This window comes from Nannospalax galili, unplaced genomic scaffold, assembly GCF_000622305.1.
Source record: "Nannospalax galili isolate Female #2095 unplaced genomic scaffold, S.galili_v1.0 scaffold1119, whole genome shotgun sequence".
In the NCBI taxonomy this organism is placed as follows: Eukaryota; Metazoa; Chordata; class Mammalia; order Rodentia; family Spalacidae; genus Nannospalax; species Nannospalax galili.
Window position 1 is genome coordinate 1,247,653 of NW_008343597.1, and position 13,761 is coordinate 1,261,413.

Sequence of the window (13,761 nt, forward strand, 5' to 3'; positions counted from 1 at the left end):
CCTCCCCGGCCTCCCCACCGGCCCCGGGCACAAGATGGCGCCGCCGCCCCGGCCCGGAGCCCCGACCGCCCGCAGCCCCCGCTGCTGCTGCCGCCGCCGCCGCCGCCGCCATCGCCGCTCAGACTGGGGCCCGCCGCACGGCGATTGGAGAGCTGTGCCGGCCACGCCGCGGGCTCATTAGTCAAGCAGCCTGCCCGTCAGCCCGAGCTTGAGCCCTATTGGAGAGTATTACTTGGCAATCAAACAAGACCCCCACCTCCAAGGCGGGCCACTACGCCAAATTCCGAAGTCCTGGTAGGCGAGCTGTGTCTGTCAATCAAAACATCCCACCTCCTGCGGACTTTAGGTAACAATACGACCACACTGTGACGACATCGCGCTTCTCCCCCGCCCACGGGTGGGCCCTCGATCTGGAGGATGCTCTGGGATTGGCCCCTGACGAGGCGACTGAAAAGGACCAATCTTCCTCCCGCCTCACCGCGCTGGCCCAGGCCCAGGCGCCGATTGGCTTGCGGGATTCGAAGGGCTGATACGGTAGCCTCGGAACGGGTTGCAGAGCCCGGAGCTCTGGAAGCCCGAGGTCACGTGACCAACCGAGCCCTTGAGGGGCGGGGGGACGCCATCTTAACCCCGACCACCTCGAGTTGTCGAAGGACAGCACCGCGTGGGGCGGCGATTTCTAGAAACTGGTGTCCTGACCAGAAATGACCCCAGCGGCGGGATGTGGCCGGCAGCCCAGGTTCGAATGGAGCACTCTCCAAGGCGCTTGCTTTCCCAGCTTCCGCCAGGTCATCCCAGCCCCAGCGCAGGGCAGGGGCCTCATGCGGACCGGCCAGGCGTGAGTTGTCCGGCTGTGCGGCACGGTCTTTCTCTGCCCATATTCCTACTTAGTTTGCTCTTTGCCAGCCTGTCCAGCACACACTCTCTCTCTTTCTCTTTCTCTCTCTCTCTCTGTCTCTGTCTCTCTCTCCCAGTCCTCATTCCTACCACGTTCCCGACCAGCCAGAATCAGCATTCCTTACCGTGGCCTTCTGCTCGCCAGAACTTCGCTACTTAGAGAAAGTGTCCACACTTCTCGCTCCAGTGAGTGTGTCTGGGCTCCAGACTGTGCCTCTGTGCCTCTCGGTGCAGTCTCTCCTTAGCCAGACCACTTCAGTGAGAAAGCCTTCTACCAGCTTCCCCGCTCTTGAAACAAGTGGGCCTACCTCCACAGCGCACCTGAATTTGTGCAGTCTCCTAACTAGGGAGTGCCTGCAGACTAGGGGCGGCATCCATGTGTGGCAACAACAGGTGATTGGGGATCTAGGTGCCACCCTTCATCTTCTGCAGTCTCCTCCCTCCCAAATCCTCTTCAGACTCCAGAGGACTTTCTCCGAGCAGGTTCTCAAGGCAGCTTCTACACCCTTAGAGACCAGAGTTGGCCCCAGAGGAGGCCGGATTGCCAAGCTCGGAGCCCGCGCATTTATTAGAGTGAAGATTAGCAGTGTTAAATCCCTAAAGGGGCTGGGTGTGGTGGCGCACGCCTTTAATCCCAGCGCTTGGGAGGCAGAAGCAGGCAGATCACTGTGAGTTCGAGGCCAGCCTGGTCTACATAGTGAGTTCCAGGCCAGCTGGGGCTACAGGGAGACCATGTCTCAATAAATAAATAGATGAATAAAATTCTTAAGGGGCAGGTTTTTGTAGATAGACCAAGATTTGAGAGCCGGACTCATACATTAAACAACATGATTAGAACGGGCATTTGGATACAGAAAATTCCTCTTAGCAAGCCAAAAAGTCAAAAGCATTCATACCCCACTTTTTCAGTTCCTTACCTTAGGAACTGGGGAGATGGGTTGTAGAGTTAAAGTCACTTAAAATTTTGCTGCAAAGCTCGGTATAGTGGCACATGCCTTTAATCCCAGCATTTGGGAGGCAGAGGTAGGCAGATCTCTGTGCGTTCTGGGGAGCCAGCTGAGGCTATAGGGAGATCTGTCTCAAAAAAAAAAAAATTCCTGCAAATCCACCAGCCATCTCAGCTTCAGTGATCTGGGAAAACTAAAGTTGTTTGCTGAAGATGAAGATAAGTACTAAATGAGTTCTCTGAATGAAAGGTCTTTTATACTAATTCTAAACCATTCAAGATTTTAAGGGTTTGCCTCTACTCAATTTAAGCAAGGCAATTCAAGGAAGTGTGTTTATTAAAGGACTTCTCATCTCATTTTGTAACAGGCACTGTTCCATATTATCTTATTGAATTCTCACCAATGAACAACCCTGTGTAGTAAGTACTTCCAAAATCCCATTCCCCTCACACCTTTGGGTTTGTTGATTGAGATAGGGCTGCACTATGTAGCTCAGGCTAGCCTCAAACCCGAGAGCCTCATGCGTTAGCCTCCTGAGGTTATGGGCATGATTGCACACCTCTGATCCCAGCCCTTGAAAAATTGAAGCAGGAGAATTACCACGAATTCGAGGCCAGTCTGAACTACATAGAGTACCAGAGTAGCCAAGGCAATATAGCAGTACCTTGTCTCAAAATACCCCGGACAAACAAAAATCCCTATAATTAGGTGGTACACACTCCTACAGTCCTAGCACTGGCAGGTAGGGCAGTAGGATCAACCTCAGCTAATAGGGAGGTTGAGGCCAGCCTGAGCTATATGAGACCAAAAACTAAAAACAACTTCCTCAACAAAAACCTCTGTATTCTCTGCTTTGATATATTAAGTGTGCTACTGAAAACCAGAAGAGACTATAAATTCCAACAATAGTCAAAAATTTAAGCAAGCCATAATGGGTTATATACATTGTATATGTGTGTATTTGTACCCTTTATCAGTTACAAAATAATCTTTGAGCTGGGCATGGTAGCACACACCTGTAGTCCCAGCACTTGGGAGGCAGAAGCAGGCAGATCTCTGTGAGATCAAGGCCAGCCTGGTCTACATAGTGAGTTCCAGGACAGCTGGGGCTTACAGGGAGACCCTGCTTCAAAAAGACAAAAAAAAAAAAAAAAAAAAAACTTTGATAAACTTACAAAAGTAATGTCAAGCCAAAGCAGAATATAAACTTATAAAGTATGACTACACCTGTAACTGATTTTTAAGCCCCAACCAACCAAGTGTTGTGGCACACGCCTTTAATCCCAGCACTTGGGAGGCAAAATACAGGCCAGCCTGGTCTACTAGTGAGTTCTAGGCCAGTTTGGGTTATAGGGAGACCCTGTATCAAAAAAAAAAGAAAAGAAAGAAAACAGCCCAAGAGAGAAAAGAAAAAGAACTTGTACATAGGAACAAAATCCAATCCCCTCTTTGTATTTTTCATTTTGGGGGCCTGGAACTTGCTATGTAGACCAGGCTGGCCTTGATTTCACAGAGATCCATCTGCCTCTGCCTCTCAAATGCTGACATTAAAGGCATGCACCACCACGCCCAGCTACCCCTCTTAGTATTCTTAAGCAATGTGTACCAAAAGCTTTTAAAAGGTGAAGATTCAGCCAGGTATGATTCTGTCTCAAACAAAAATAAGTATGGTGGTCATGCCTATAATCCCCAGTACTCAAGAGGCTGAAGCAGGAGAATTGACAAGTTTGAGGTCAGCCTGAGCCACACTGTGAGACTTTGTCCCCCCCAAGCAAAAATCAGGGTCTTGCTAGGTAGCTCAGGTTGCCCTATGACTAGTGATAGATCCTTCCACCTCAGCCACCTAGGCCTGAAACTGCAGGCCTGAGCCACCAAACCTATCTTCCCTGTTTCTGAGATAGGGCCACATCTGGGTAGATCTTATCATTGGTACACTACCACAGGCTCTCCTTTTATATTTTTAGTGAGGTTCCTAGAATGTGAAGTTGCTGTTTGCATTATATTTCATTGGGTAGTGCTGACATAACACTTGGAGCCTTGATCTTTTATTCTTTTTTTTTAATATTTTATTATTTTTATGTGTATTTGTGTATTGCCTGCATGTAGCTAAGTGCACCGGTGCAATGCCCTCAGAGGACAGAAGAGGCTGTTGGATCTCCTGGAACTGGAGTTATGGACAGTTGTTAGGTGCCATGTGGGTGCTGGGATTTGAACCCTTGATCTTTTATTCTTTATTTTAGGTATTTCGTTTTGAGACAGAACCTCACTATGTAGCCCTAGATGGTCTGGAACTCAGAGCTATGCCTCCCTCTGCCTCCCAAGTGCTGGGATTAAAGGCATACACCATCATACCTGGCTATTTTAGTTTAAATTTTTAAAGATTAATTTTTATGTGTGTGGGGGGATGCCTTTTGAATTTATGTATACCACATTCATACAGGTGCCAGAAGAGGGTATTGGACCCCCTAGAACTTGAGTTATAGGCAATTGTGAGCTTGCCATGGAGGTGTTGGGAACCAAATATAGGTCCTCTGCAAGAGTAGTAAGCACTCTTTGCTGGGCCATCTCTCCAGCTCATCTGTATTTTAGAGCAGATCCCAACTTTCTTCAAATGTGGTCTGACCATACTTACATTAGCTTCCTAGATCAGACCTTGCACAGAAGTAGGGTGTCCATTTCAATGTGAAGGGGTGTCTGCCAGGTTGCTTCATTAGTTTTGATTGTGTGTATGTATACACACCTGTATGTGTCTGTATGAGTGTATGCCCATATGAGTGTATGCCTATATGTGTGTGCTGGTGCCCAGAGGCCAGAAGGAGGTGTCAGATCCCCTGGAGCTGGATCCCCAAGTGATGCTGGGATCTGAACTCTGGTCCTCATGATTGAATAGCAAGGCTCTTAACTGCTGAGCCATTTCTTCAGCTCCAGCCCATTGATTGGCTAACTTAGGGAAAAAAATTAATTAATTTATGTATTTATTTATAGGGAGCACATTTGTGCCACAGAATGTGTATAGGGGTCAGAGGACAACTTGTAGGACTCAGTTCACTCCTTCTACCATGCGGGACTGAACTCAGGTTGCCAGGCTCGGAGGCCAGCACTGCTGAGCCATATTGACACTCCACTGATTGGCTAACTTTTTGATGCAGGGTATGCCTATGTAGCTCTGGCTGGCCTAGAACCAGCTATTATAGACCAGGCTGGTCTCCAACTTTTGGTGAGCCTCCTGCCTCTGTGCTGCGATTACAGGCATGTGCCACCATGATGGGCTTGATTAACTTTTAAAAACTTTGTATGGGGCTGGAGAGATGGCTCAGCGGTTAAGAGCACTGATTGCTCTTGCAGAGGACTTGGGTTCGATTCCCAGCACCCACATGGCAGCTACAAACCGTCCTTAACTCCAGTTCCAGGGGAATCTGAAGCCCGCTTCTGACCTTCGTGGCATTGCAAGACACATACATGCAGGTAATGCACTCACACACGTAAAATAAAAATAATAAATAAAATTAAAAAAAAAACTTTCTATGTGTAGTCAGGTGTGGTGGCCCATGCCTTTAATCCCAGCACTCAGGAGACAGAGGCAGGCAGATCTCTTGAGTTTGAGGCCAGCCTAGTCTACATAGCAAGTTTCAGGCTAGCAGGGGCTAAAGGAGATACCGTCTCAAAAGACCCCCCCCCGAAAAAAAAGTTCTATGTGAAAAACTTGCTTTGAGATGCTATATCAGAGCTGGGCATGGTGGCACGGGCATTTAATCCCAGCACTCGGGAGGCAGAGGCAGGCGGATCTCTGAGTTCAAGGCCAACCTGGTCTACATAGTTCCAGGATAGCTTGGGGTACAGAGAGACTCTGTCTCAAAAAGACAAAAAAAAAAGAAAAAAAGATGCTATATCAGATATTTAATGTTCATTACCAGAAGAATCAGAGAAAATACTATCAGCAAAAAGAACAAAATCTGCCCAAGAGACAAAGCCAGGAATGGTATCTTGACCCTGCTGGGATCTTTACCTGTCAAACAGAGAGGCACACGTATGCAAAATGAGATCATGCTATACACACAACTTTCTAACCAATATTTTATTTATTTGGGGGACAGGGTCTCACTATGTAGCCCTAGCTGGCCTGGAACTCACAGTGCTGGGATTACAGGTGTGCACTACCATGCCCAGCCCCAATATTATTTTTTACCCAGGAAAGTACAGAAACTTCTTAACATGCCAATAAATATATTTCCAATTATATTGTTCATGGTTTTACTAAAGTCACCTTAGAAATGAGGGCTTCCCTGACCATTCATTTTCAAATTTAAACATCTACATATTTTCCACCCTCATTCTTGTTTTTATAGTATTTACCACCTTCTAACATATCTTTAAATTGATTTAGTTTTTGTTTGACTCCTCCTAGAATATAAGGAACATGTGTGTCTGTACATTCTCCACCTCCAGGGCTAGAATTGTGCTTAACACTCAGAAGATGCTTGAATATTTGTTCTAGGAATGAGTAATGAATGAAAGTTAACTACATAGTAATTAGTCCATTGTTATGTTTTCTGGTCAAAGTTTCTTGGTGCATGCGTGCATGCGTGTGTTGGGATTACCAGCTTGTAGCACCACACCCAGCTTCTGTTGAGTTTTGTTTGTTAGTTTTGTTTGAAATGGGGTCCTACTATGTAGCCAGCCTTGGCTGACTAGAAACTCAGAGATCCACTTTCCTCTGCCTCTGGATTGTTGGGATTAAAGGTATATGCCACCACACCTGGCCTCTGATTGAGTTTTTACATTATTTATATATCTCACCTATATCCACATTTAAAGTAGTTCTTAAATTTTTTGAGGAATCTAGTCAGGCCTGATGGAACACCAGCACTGGGAGGACTGAGGCAGGAGGATTGCTGTAAGTTTGAGGCCAGCCCAGGCTACAAAGTAAGACCCTCTCTCTCAAAACAGAGAGAGAAATAAAAATTACAAAGAATCTGCTATTAAATAAACACAGGCTATCATCTATTCATTTGCCAGAAATTGTAAGTTTCCATGTTTTCTTCACTGACAGTGAGTTTCACCGTATAGCCCAGACTGGCCTGGAAGTCGACTATGTAGTCCTGGCTGGAAGTGAACCTCAGATTTCTCCCTGCTGCCTGAAATGTGCTAGGCTTACACAACTACCCCAACTCTACCTCCCTACCCTGACATTGGTCAAAAATTGTAACTAAGTGTAGCTGAATTTCATCAAAAGTGGATGTGTATAAACAGCATTTGTAGAGCACAGGCTAAAGGAAACAATACATCTGTCTGAAGTTTAGCCCCATACTAAGTCAGACCATCATAAAGTACCATATTCAGGCTTAACTGTAAATGAGGACAATGGAACAAACCAAAATACCTTCTGAATCCCCATTTGGTGTTTCTTAAGGAAATCGTTATGGATTATATTTGCCACTGATTATATCACAGTCTTTTTAGGAAACTTTGTCTTATTGAGTAACTAATAAGAGGACTATGAATCTCCTCTGCTTTCCAGTTTGCTTTGGCTGCCATAAAACTCAGAGCTGAATTCACAACCTAGCTTTTGTTTTGGAACTACTATTAATACTCTTAAGGGATGGAAGGATGGCTTGCAGAGGACCCAGGTTCGGTTCCCAGCACCCACATGATGACTAACAATGTTCTGTAACTCCAGTTCCAGGATATCCAGCACCTTGTTATATCCCCTCACAGGTTTGCACACAAGTGGTATACTTGCACACATGTAGGCAAAATACTCATACATATACAATAAAAATAGCTGGGCACAGTAGCACACACCTTTAATCCCTGCACTTGGGAGGCAGAAGCAGGCAGATTTCTTTGAGATAGAGGCCAGCCTGGCCTACACAGCAAGTTCCAGGCCAGCTGGGACTACAGGGAGATCCTTGTTTTTGTCTGAGACAATATTTCATGTAGCCCAGGCTGGCCTTGAACTCACTAAGTAACTGGATGTCCCACCTTGAACTGATCTTCCTATCTCCACCTTTGATTGCTGGAATTGCAGGTGTTCACCCCCACACCACCAAGCCAGGGTCTTTTTGTAGGTGCTGGGAGGGGTGTATTGTGTAGGAGTGTCCCAATGTACTGTATACCTACACCCTTTTTTTTTTTTTTTTTCCTTTTTGAGACAGGGTCTCTCTGTAGCCCCAGCTGGCCTGGGACTCACTATGTAAGCCAGACTGGCCTTGAACTCACGGAGATCCATCTGCCTCTGCCTCTCAAGTGCTGGGAACCTATACCCTCCAGTTGGGATAGTTTGGCTAGGGTGGGGTGGGTATAGATATTGAAACAACCCTGATTTCTTTTTTATTTAAGTCTCTCTACTTTCCTAAATACCTATAACTCTTAATTATTGCTTTTAGCAAGGTCATGGTCATGAGATGACTAGTTTAAGGTATGTTCTGATCCCAGGCTATATAGTATAGAAGTCACAAAACCCTGTGCAGTATTTCTCAATAAATTTCTGGGCTTTATTTATTTTTTAATACGACCATTACATATTACACAAAAATAAAAGTCAAATGAACTTGGCATTTATAAATTATTAAATAAAAATACAGGAATATATATTTATATTTATAGAGCTTTTTTTCTTTTCTTCTAAACTAACCAAATCTGTTCTCCTGCCGTTTATGATTTAAAAAAGTAAAATAGTATATGTATGTCCTAGTATAAGTGGGGAGTGGGATTAATAAACGCAGGACTGAGATGCCCTACTTCCGCTCCTTCCTTGGCCTAAGCAAAGTCCCTATTTGTCCCTTTGGGCTTTAGAGAGCAAGAAACGTCCTCTCCACCTAGTTAATCTTTGAAATGTGGCGATTATATTCATTTCCCTCATTTAAAAAATGAACTGGATTTAAAAATTGGGAGCCATACTCGGCCTTCTAGGCCAAGAGCTAATCCCAAGGAGCTATATGGCTCTAGAAAGACAGTCCCGGGTTTTCCCTGACAGAAGTCTCTGGGGTTTCCATTGGCCCTCAAACTAAGGGCAGAACAGGTCAAAACTCCTCATTGCGGTCCTGGCTAAGCTACGCTTCTGGGAATCCAAACCAAGCCCTTTACCCTTTCAGAAAACAGCCTGTCCTTTCCCCCTGGTGTGAAGGCTTTCCAGCAGAGCACTTTGGTAACCTGATCTTAGTTCCTGCTGCTCCTGTTTGCTGAAGGCCCCCAGGAATGCTAACATGAGTGGGTATCCAGTGGTAGAGGGCAGGGTAAAGAGTCTTCCCTGAACTTGGAGGAGCACAGGCTCCAATTTACAGCTGATGGTCTAGTCAGTGGTTCTCTTTTTTCAGCAGCAAACCCCTTAATGCAAATAAAATCTTACCCTGAACCCCGATACATAAAACAGCTACAAGAGAAGCTGTTCTGTTTAAGGGCAAGTTGCCCAGCATGCTCAGCCCACTACTCCCTCATCTCCCTAAGGACTCCTGAGGCAACCCCTAGGACACTTTGGGGCTCTGCCAAGCAGTTTGAAAACCACTGGCCTGGTTTGTCCTGAGCAAGTCAGAGCCCCTAACCCCAACCCCAACTGCCTGCCACAGACCAGCTCTGAGTTCTTGTACCAGCACATTCAACAGACCACATGGCACATGCAGTCTACCACATCCCCCATAAATACCATTAAAAAGTGCAACCCTCTCTCAAAAGCAAAAGTCTGGATTAACACCTGAGGCCAATGTGGTCCCACATTCTAGCAAGCGCAATATGATGCCACATTCTAGGACCAAGTGAAAATCTCTAAATCGAGTCAGCTATGGTCTAGTAAGTTGATCAGTGCTCAGGATCACAAGCAGGGTTCTAGAGCACTGATCAAAGTCAGCATCGAAGAGCAGCAATGTTAGCACCTCGGAAAGTGCAGCAGTGAGGTCTGGCTCAGGGCATGCATTTGGAGTGAATAATTTCTCAAAAGAAAAAGCTATCGTCTGGAGCTTGTTCAGGGCTGGACTGTGAGTTCTAATGTTAGCATCCTTAGACACTCAAGTACAGACAAGTAACACCCATGCAAAGAGCATGAGGCTTCAAAGGAAACTAATGTGTCTAGGTCAGGGTTAGGTACTCTAAGAACCCATATACCTGGCCCCTGATAAAGCAGCACCAAAGCCCACCACACAAAATAATTCAGTGAGGTGGTACCTATCACCATCACACCCAAGGGGCTTAGAGCTGGAATGGCCCTTTCAAGGCATCAGCAGTCTCACCGAGACACAGTGCAGGACCCAAGCTGAATTCCAGATCAGTGTGTATGTCCATATCCTCAAAAAGAAAATAAGAGCCCCAATTTAGAATTGAAGTTGGATACAGAGGTCCTAGAAATAGGCAGTACTTAGGCACCATTGTGCCATGGTGGGAAGGGAAGGCGGCAGGCAGGTCCAGCTACCAAAGCTTCCACTCACCCACACCCACAGCCCTATGTCAGCCCAGGAGGCAGCAGCAAGTGCAAAGATGCACACAAGGGGGACAATGAAGAACAAGCCAGCTGCAGAGCTCTTCTCGCCAAAGCCCTGCCAACAACTTTCTGCAGGGGAGTGCCAGAGCCCTCTATCTAGATAGTGTTCCTCCCTCAGCCTTGAAGCATCAGGCCAAGGGGAAAGGGCAGAGGGGGAAGAGGGGCAGTGAACTGTCCCTTGTTCTTGCCACTGCAAGAAGGAATGTTTTCTCACTGAAGAATCCCACCACCAGATTAGACAAACAGCCCAGCATGCACATGAGCATGCGTGCATGTGCACATGCACACGTGTCCAAACAGCCCACAACCACAGTCACTTCCCCCAATCTCCTGATCACCAAGCTTCCACTCCAAAGGGATGTAAATTCTAGGTTCCCTAAATCCCACTTATCCAATGGAGACACAACTCCTTGTGGAAGTCCACCTTCCTCAGAGCCACAAACCAAGCTCCAGGTAGTCATGTGCCCACAACAAAAGGCAGGATCCCTCCACCTCCCCCCAAACCCTGGAATCACTCCATCTCCTGGGCTCCTGGCCTTCAAGCATTCCCCAGTATTTCCAACTCATCCTTCCTGCCACCTGCCTGGCAGGCTCAGCTCCCTCACACACCACCTCCCCTGCCCTTTTCTGTTCCCTGACCATCTGATTTCTTCCAAGGGCATTCTCTGTTTTGTTCCAGTTCTGGCACCTAGCCACAACCTAGCCCCACCTGGCCCCAGACTTTCTCACTTGCTGGCAAAAAAGGCCCCTACAGTTACCAGGGCCCCCAGTGCCACAGCCCCCGTCAGCACTGTCCTCACTGATGCCCAGTTCCCCTCCCGCAGACGCCGCGCCTCCTCCAGGGCCCCGTCCCCGTATAGAGCTGTGAACTCCGCCTGTGGGAGAGAAGGGAAGTAGAGAAAGAAGGAGAAAGGGATATCAGGAAAGGAGAGTGGAGAAGAGAGGAGAGGAAGAGTTCCAGTTGCATCCACTGTGGGCACTACCCCACACCCAGTTCCTCTTCAGCCAAAGCTCCACTGACTACAAGCCCTTCTGAACCCCCTGCCCAGGGTACCTGGCTCATCTGCACTATCTGCATCAAGTGAACCCCAGCCTTTCCTTGGCAGAAAGTTTCTGTTCAGAACCGGCATCTTTTGGTAAGACTTGCCTAACTATGCCCTGTCCCTGATCCTCCCCACCTCCCGTGCTATGTACTCAGGAGTAACACCGTTTCTCTGCAGGCACTCTTTGGGTACCAAACATAGAACTGTTCTCTGCTTGGGACCATGAGCCCATCCGAGGACATAGCTGCCCTGGAGTGCAGAGGTCAGAGTGATGCTCAGTCTGAGTCCACTAAATAACAGAACTCCACCCCCATGGCTCCTTCCCAGCATAGCTGCCCCAGCCTCCCCCCACCACCCCCAGACCACCTTTGCAGAGGGATGTGTAGAGGACACAACTAAGAAGCTTCTTACCCAGCCCCCACTGCTGTGGATCCAGTCAGCCAGGCGCGTCTCCAGGTAGGTCACCATCCAATCCTGCACTTGTCCCACCAGTGGCTCCATCTCTTTGTTGACACTCTCAGCACACAAGGCAGCCCCAAAGACAAAGAATGCCACAAGACGACCCCAGTTGGGGCCCCCTTGGAAAAGTTCGTCGGACACCTGGGTGAAGCGTTGCTGGGCTGAGCCTGGGGTCACATGCAGCTGAGCGGCTAGATCAGAGAAGGTGCGCCGGAAGCGGGTCTCAAACTCATCTCCAGCTGCCCGCATGGCTTGGTGCAGAGGGTCGGCTGCTGGGCCTTCCCCGGGGCCAGCTCCACAGACATAACCCTTCTGCCTCAGCTTATAGCCTACAAAGTCAGCCACCAGAGCCCGTGTGTCTGGGGCAGAGGCTGGGGTCGCCATCCGGGCGGCTGAAAGGGGCAAGGATGACAGAATGTGGCATGAACATATAGAAAACGTGGACAGAGACTCAAGAGACATTTCTGGTTCGACCAGGCTACTGAGAAAGGAGGAATGCTCAAGACCACTGAGCAGGGACAAGCAAGAACGGGATGTAAGGCCATGGTGTAGGGCCAGGGCCTAAGTAACTTATAATAATCAAACTAAAAACTAGGAATTGTAGAGTACTTTAGATTCTTTCGTTCGTAATAAGACAACACGATCTGTGTGACACCTTTGCACCCACCCCCACCCCCACCCCCAGTACACACCTTTTTAGCAACAGGAAGGAGCTTAGGAGTTCCCCAGAAGCATTGGCAGAGGCACAAGATAGGGAGGAGATGGTCTGAAGAAAGGTGGGGAAAGCGAAGGGCTGTAAGGGTGAAAAGGAAGAGGGCACTCACCCAGCCTGGATGGCAGCTCTTAGGACCCAGTGCTGGTGGCAAGGAGCCTCCAGCTGAGGCCTTTCATTCTCCCAGCCAGCTTGGAGCCCTGGAAAGGGAGGGAGAGATCAGAACTAGGTGGAGAAGGCCAGGGATCCGGATCTGGTCTGGAAAAGGCTGGAATTGCAGTTCCTGGGACTGGGCCCCTGCCCCCAACGCTCTGCCAGCTGTGTGGCCGATCCCATGTTTAATGACTGTCCTCCCGGGAAACCCAGGGCCACGGGCTTCCAGCCGACACCACGTCCACTCCCGGCTCCCCCAAGTGCAGCCCAAAGGCCCAGCTCCTCCCTTGCCCCCACCCTCAGCCGGTCTCCAACCCCGCCCGCCAGCCAGGTTAGGGATCTCACGGGTCAGGCCGCTGCCGGGATCCGGCCGTTTCCTGGTGCAGGAGCCGGGAGGGAGGGAGAGAGGGAGGAAGGGAGGGAAGGAAGGAGGGAGGAGGGGGGGCAGAGGGAGGGCCCGGCGCCGGGTGATGATGGGGCCCAGAGATGCGTCCAGGGAGAGGGGCGGAGCTGGGAGGCAGGCCTGGGAAGGGCTACAACTCCGGGAAGGGGGCCGCTGAAGGCAGAAAAGGGCTGTGCAAGGCAGGGTGCTGTGGCCTGCGCTGACTGCTGAGCCGGCAGGCTGCCCAGAGAAGCAGCTGAGCCTCAACCTCTCTGAGCAAATTCAGCGTTTCCGGAAGATCTCTGATGTTTCATGCACTTGTTGAACTTTCCAGTCCTGGATTATGTGGCTGGAAAAGGAGCAGTTCCCTTTAAACTGTGAACTGCCACGCACCGCCTCGCCCCGGTGGGATGCGTAGGGACACCAAACACAAAGCCACCGAGGCTTTCGGGTCCACTTCCCCCAGGACCTCGACTCCAGCGGCCTCTTCCTGTACTGGGCCTTCAGCCAGGCATCTGGGGGTCAGGGCTTTCATCGCAGCGTCTGCAGGCACTTTTCTTCATCTTTTGTGATCCTTTTAACTTTTTTAGCCGCCACATAACCCAATTATTTTTAAAAATCGCAATAAAAGACACAAATCAATACAAGCTCACAATCCTACACATAAATTTTCAGGCACCGGTTAGAGATGTTAAAGT

At 48.6% G+C, this 13,761-nt stretch overlaps 1 protein-coding gene across 3 annotated transcripts in view; it reads right to left on the minus strand.

Moving 5' to 3' along the window:
- LOC103739461 (bcl-2-like protein 2) overlaps positions 1 to 13,130 on the minus strand; it is a 17,987-nt gene extending 4,857 nt beyond the window's left edge. Inside the window, exons 1-4 of one of the 3 annotated variants that reach the window (XM_008839879.3) lie at positions 13,027 to 13,130; positions 12,641 to 12,728; positions 11,769 to 12,208; positions 9,169 to 11,189 (exon numbers count right to left, since the gene is read on the minus strand). In XM_008839879.3, coding sequence (XP_008838101.1) covers positions 11,040 to 11,189; positions 11,769 to 12,200 — 582 coding nt within the window. In that variant the 5' untranslated portion in view covers positions 12,201 to 12,208; positions 12,641 to 12,728; positions 13,027 to 13,130 and the 3' untranslated portion in view covers positions 9,169 to 11,039. Of the gene's footprint in view, positions 1 to 9,168; positions 11,190 to 11,768; positions 12,209 to 12,640; positions 12,979 to 13,026 lie in introns of those variants that run through there. The other 2 variants (XM_008839881.3, XM_029566835.1) reach the window with 2 other exon arrangements.
- Between the last annotated feature and the right edge of the window lie 631 nt (positions 13,131 to 13,761).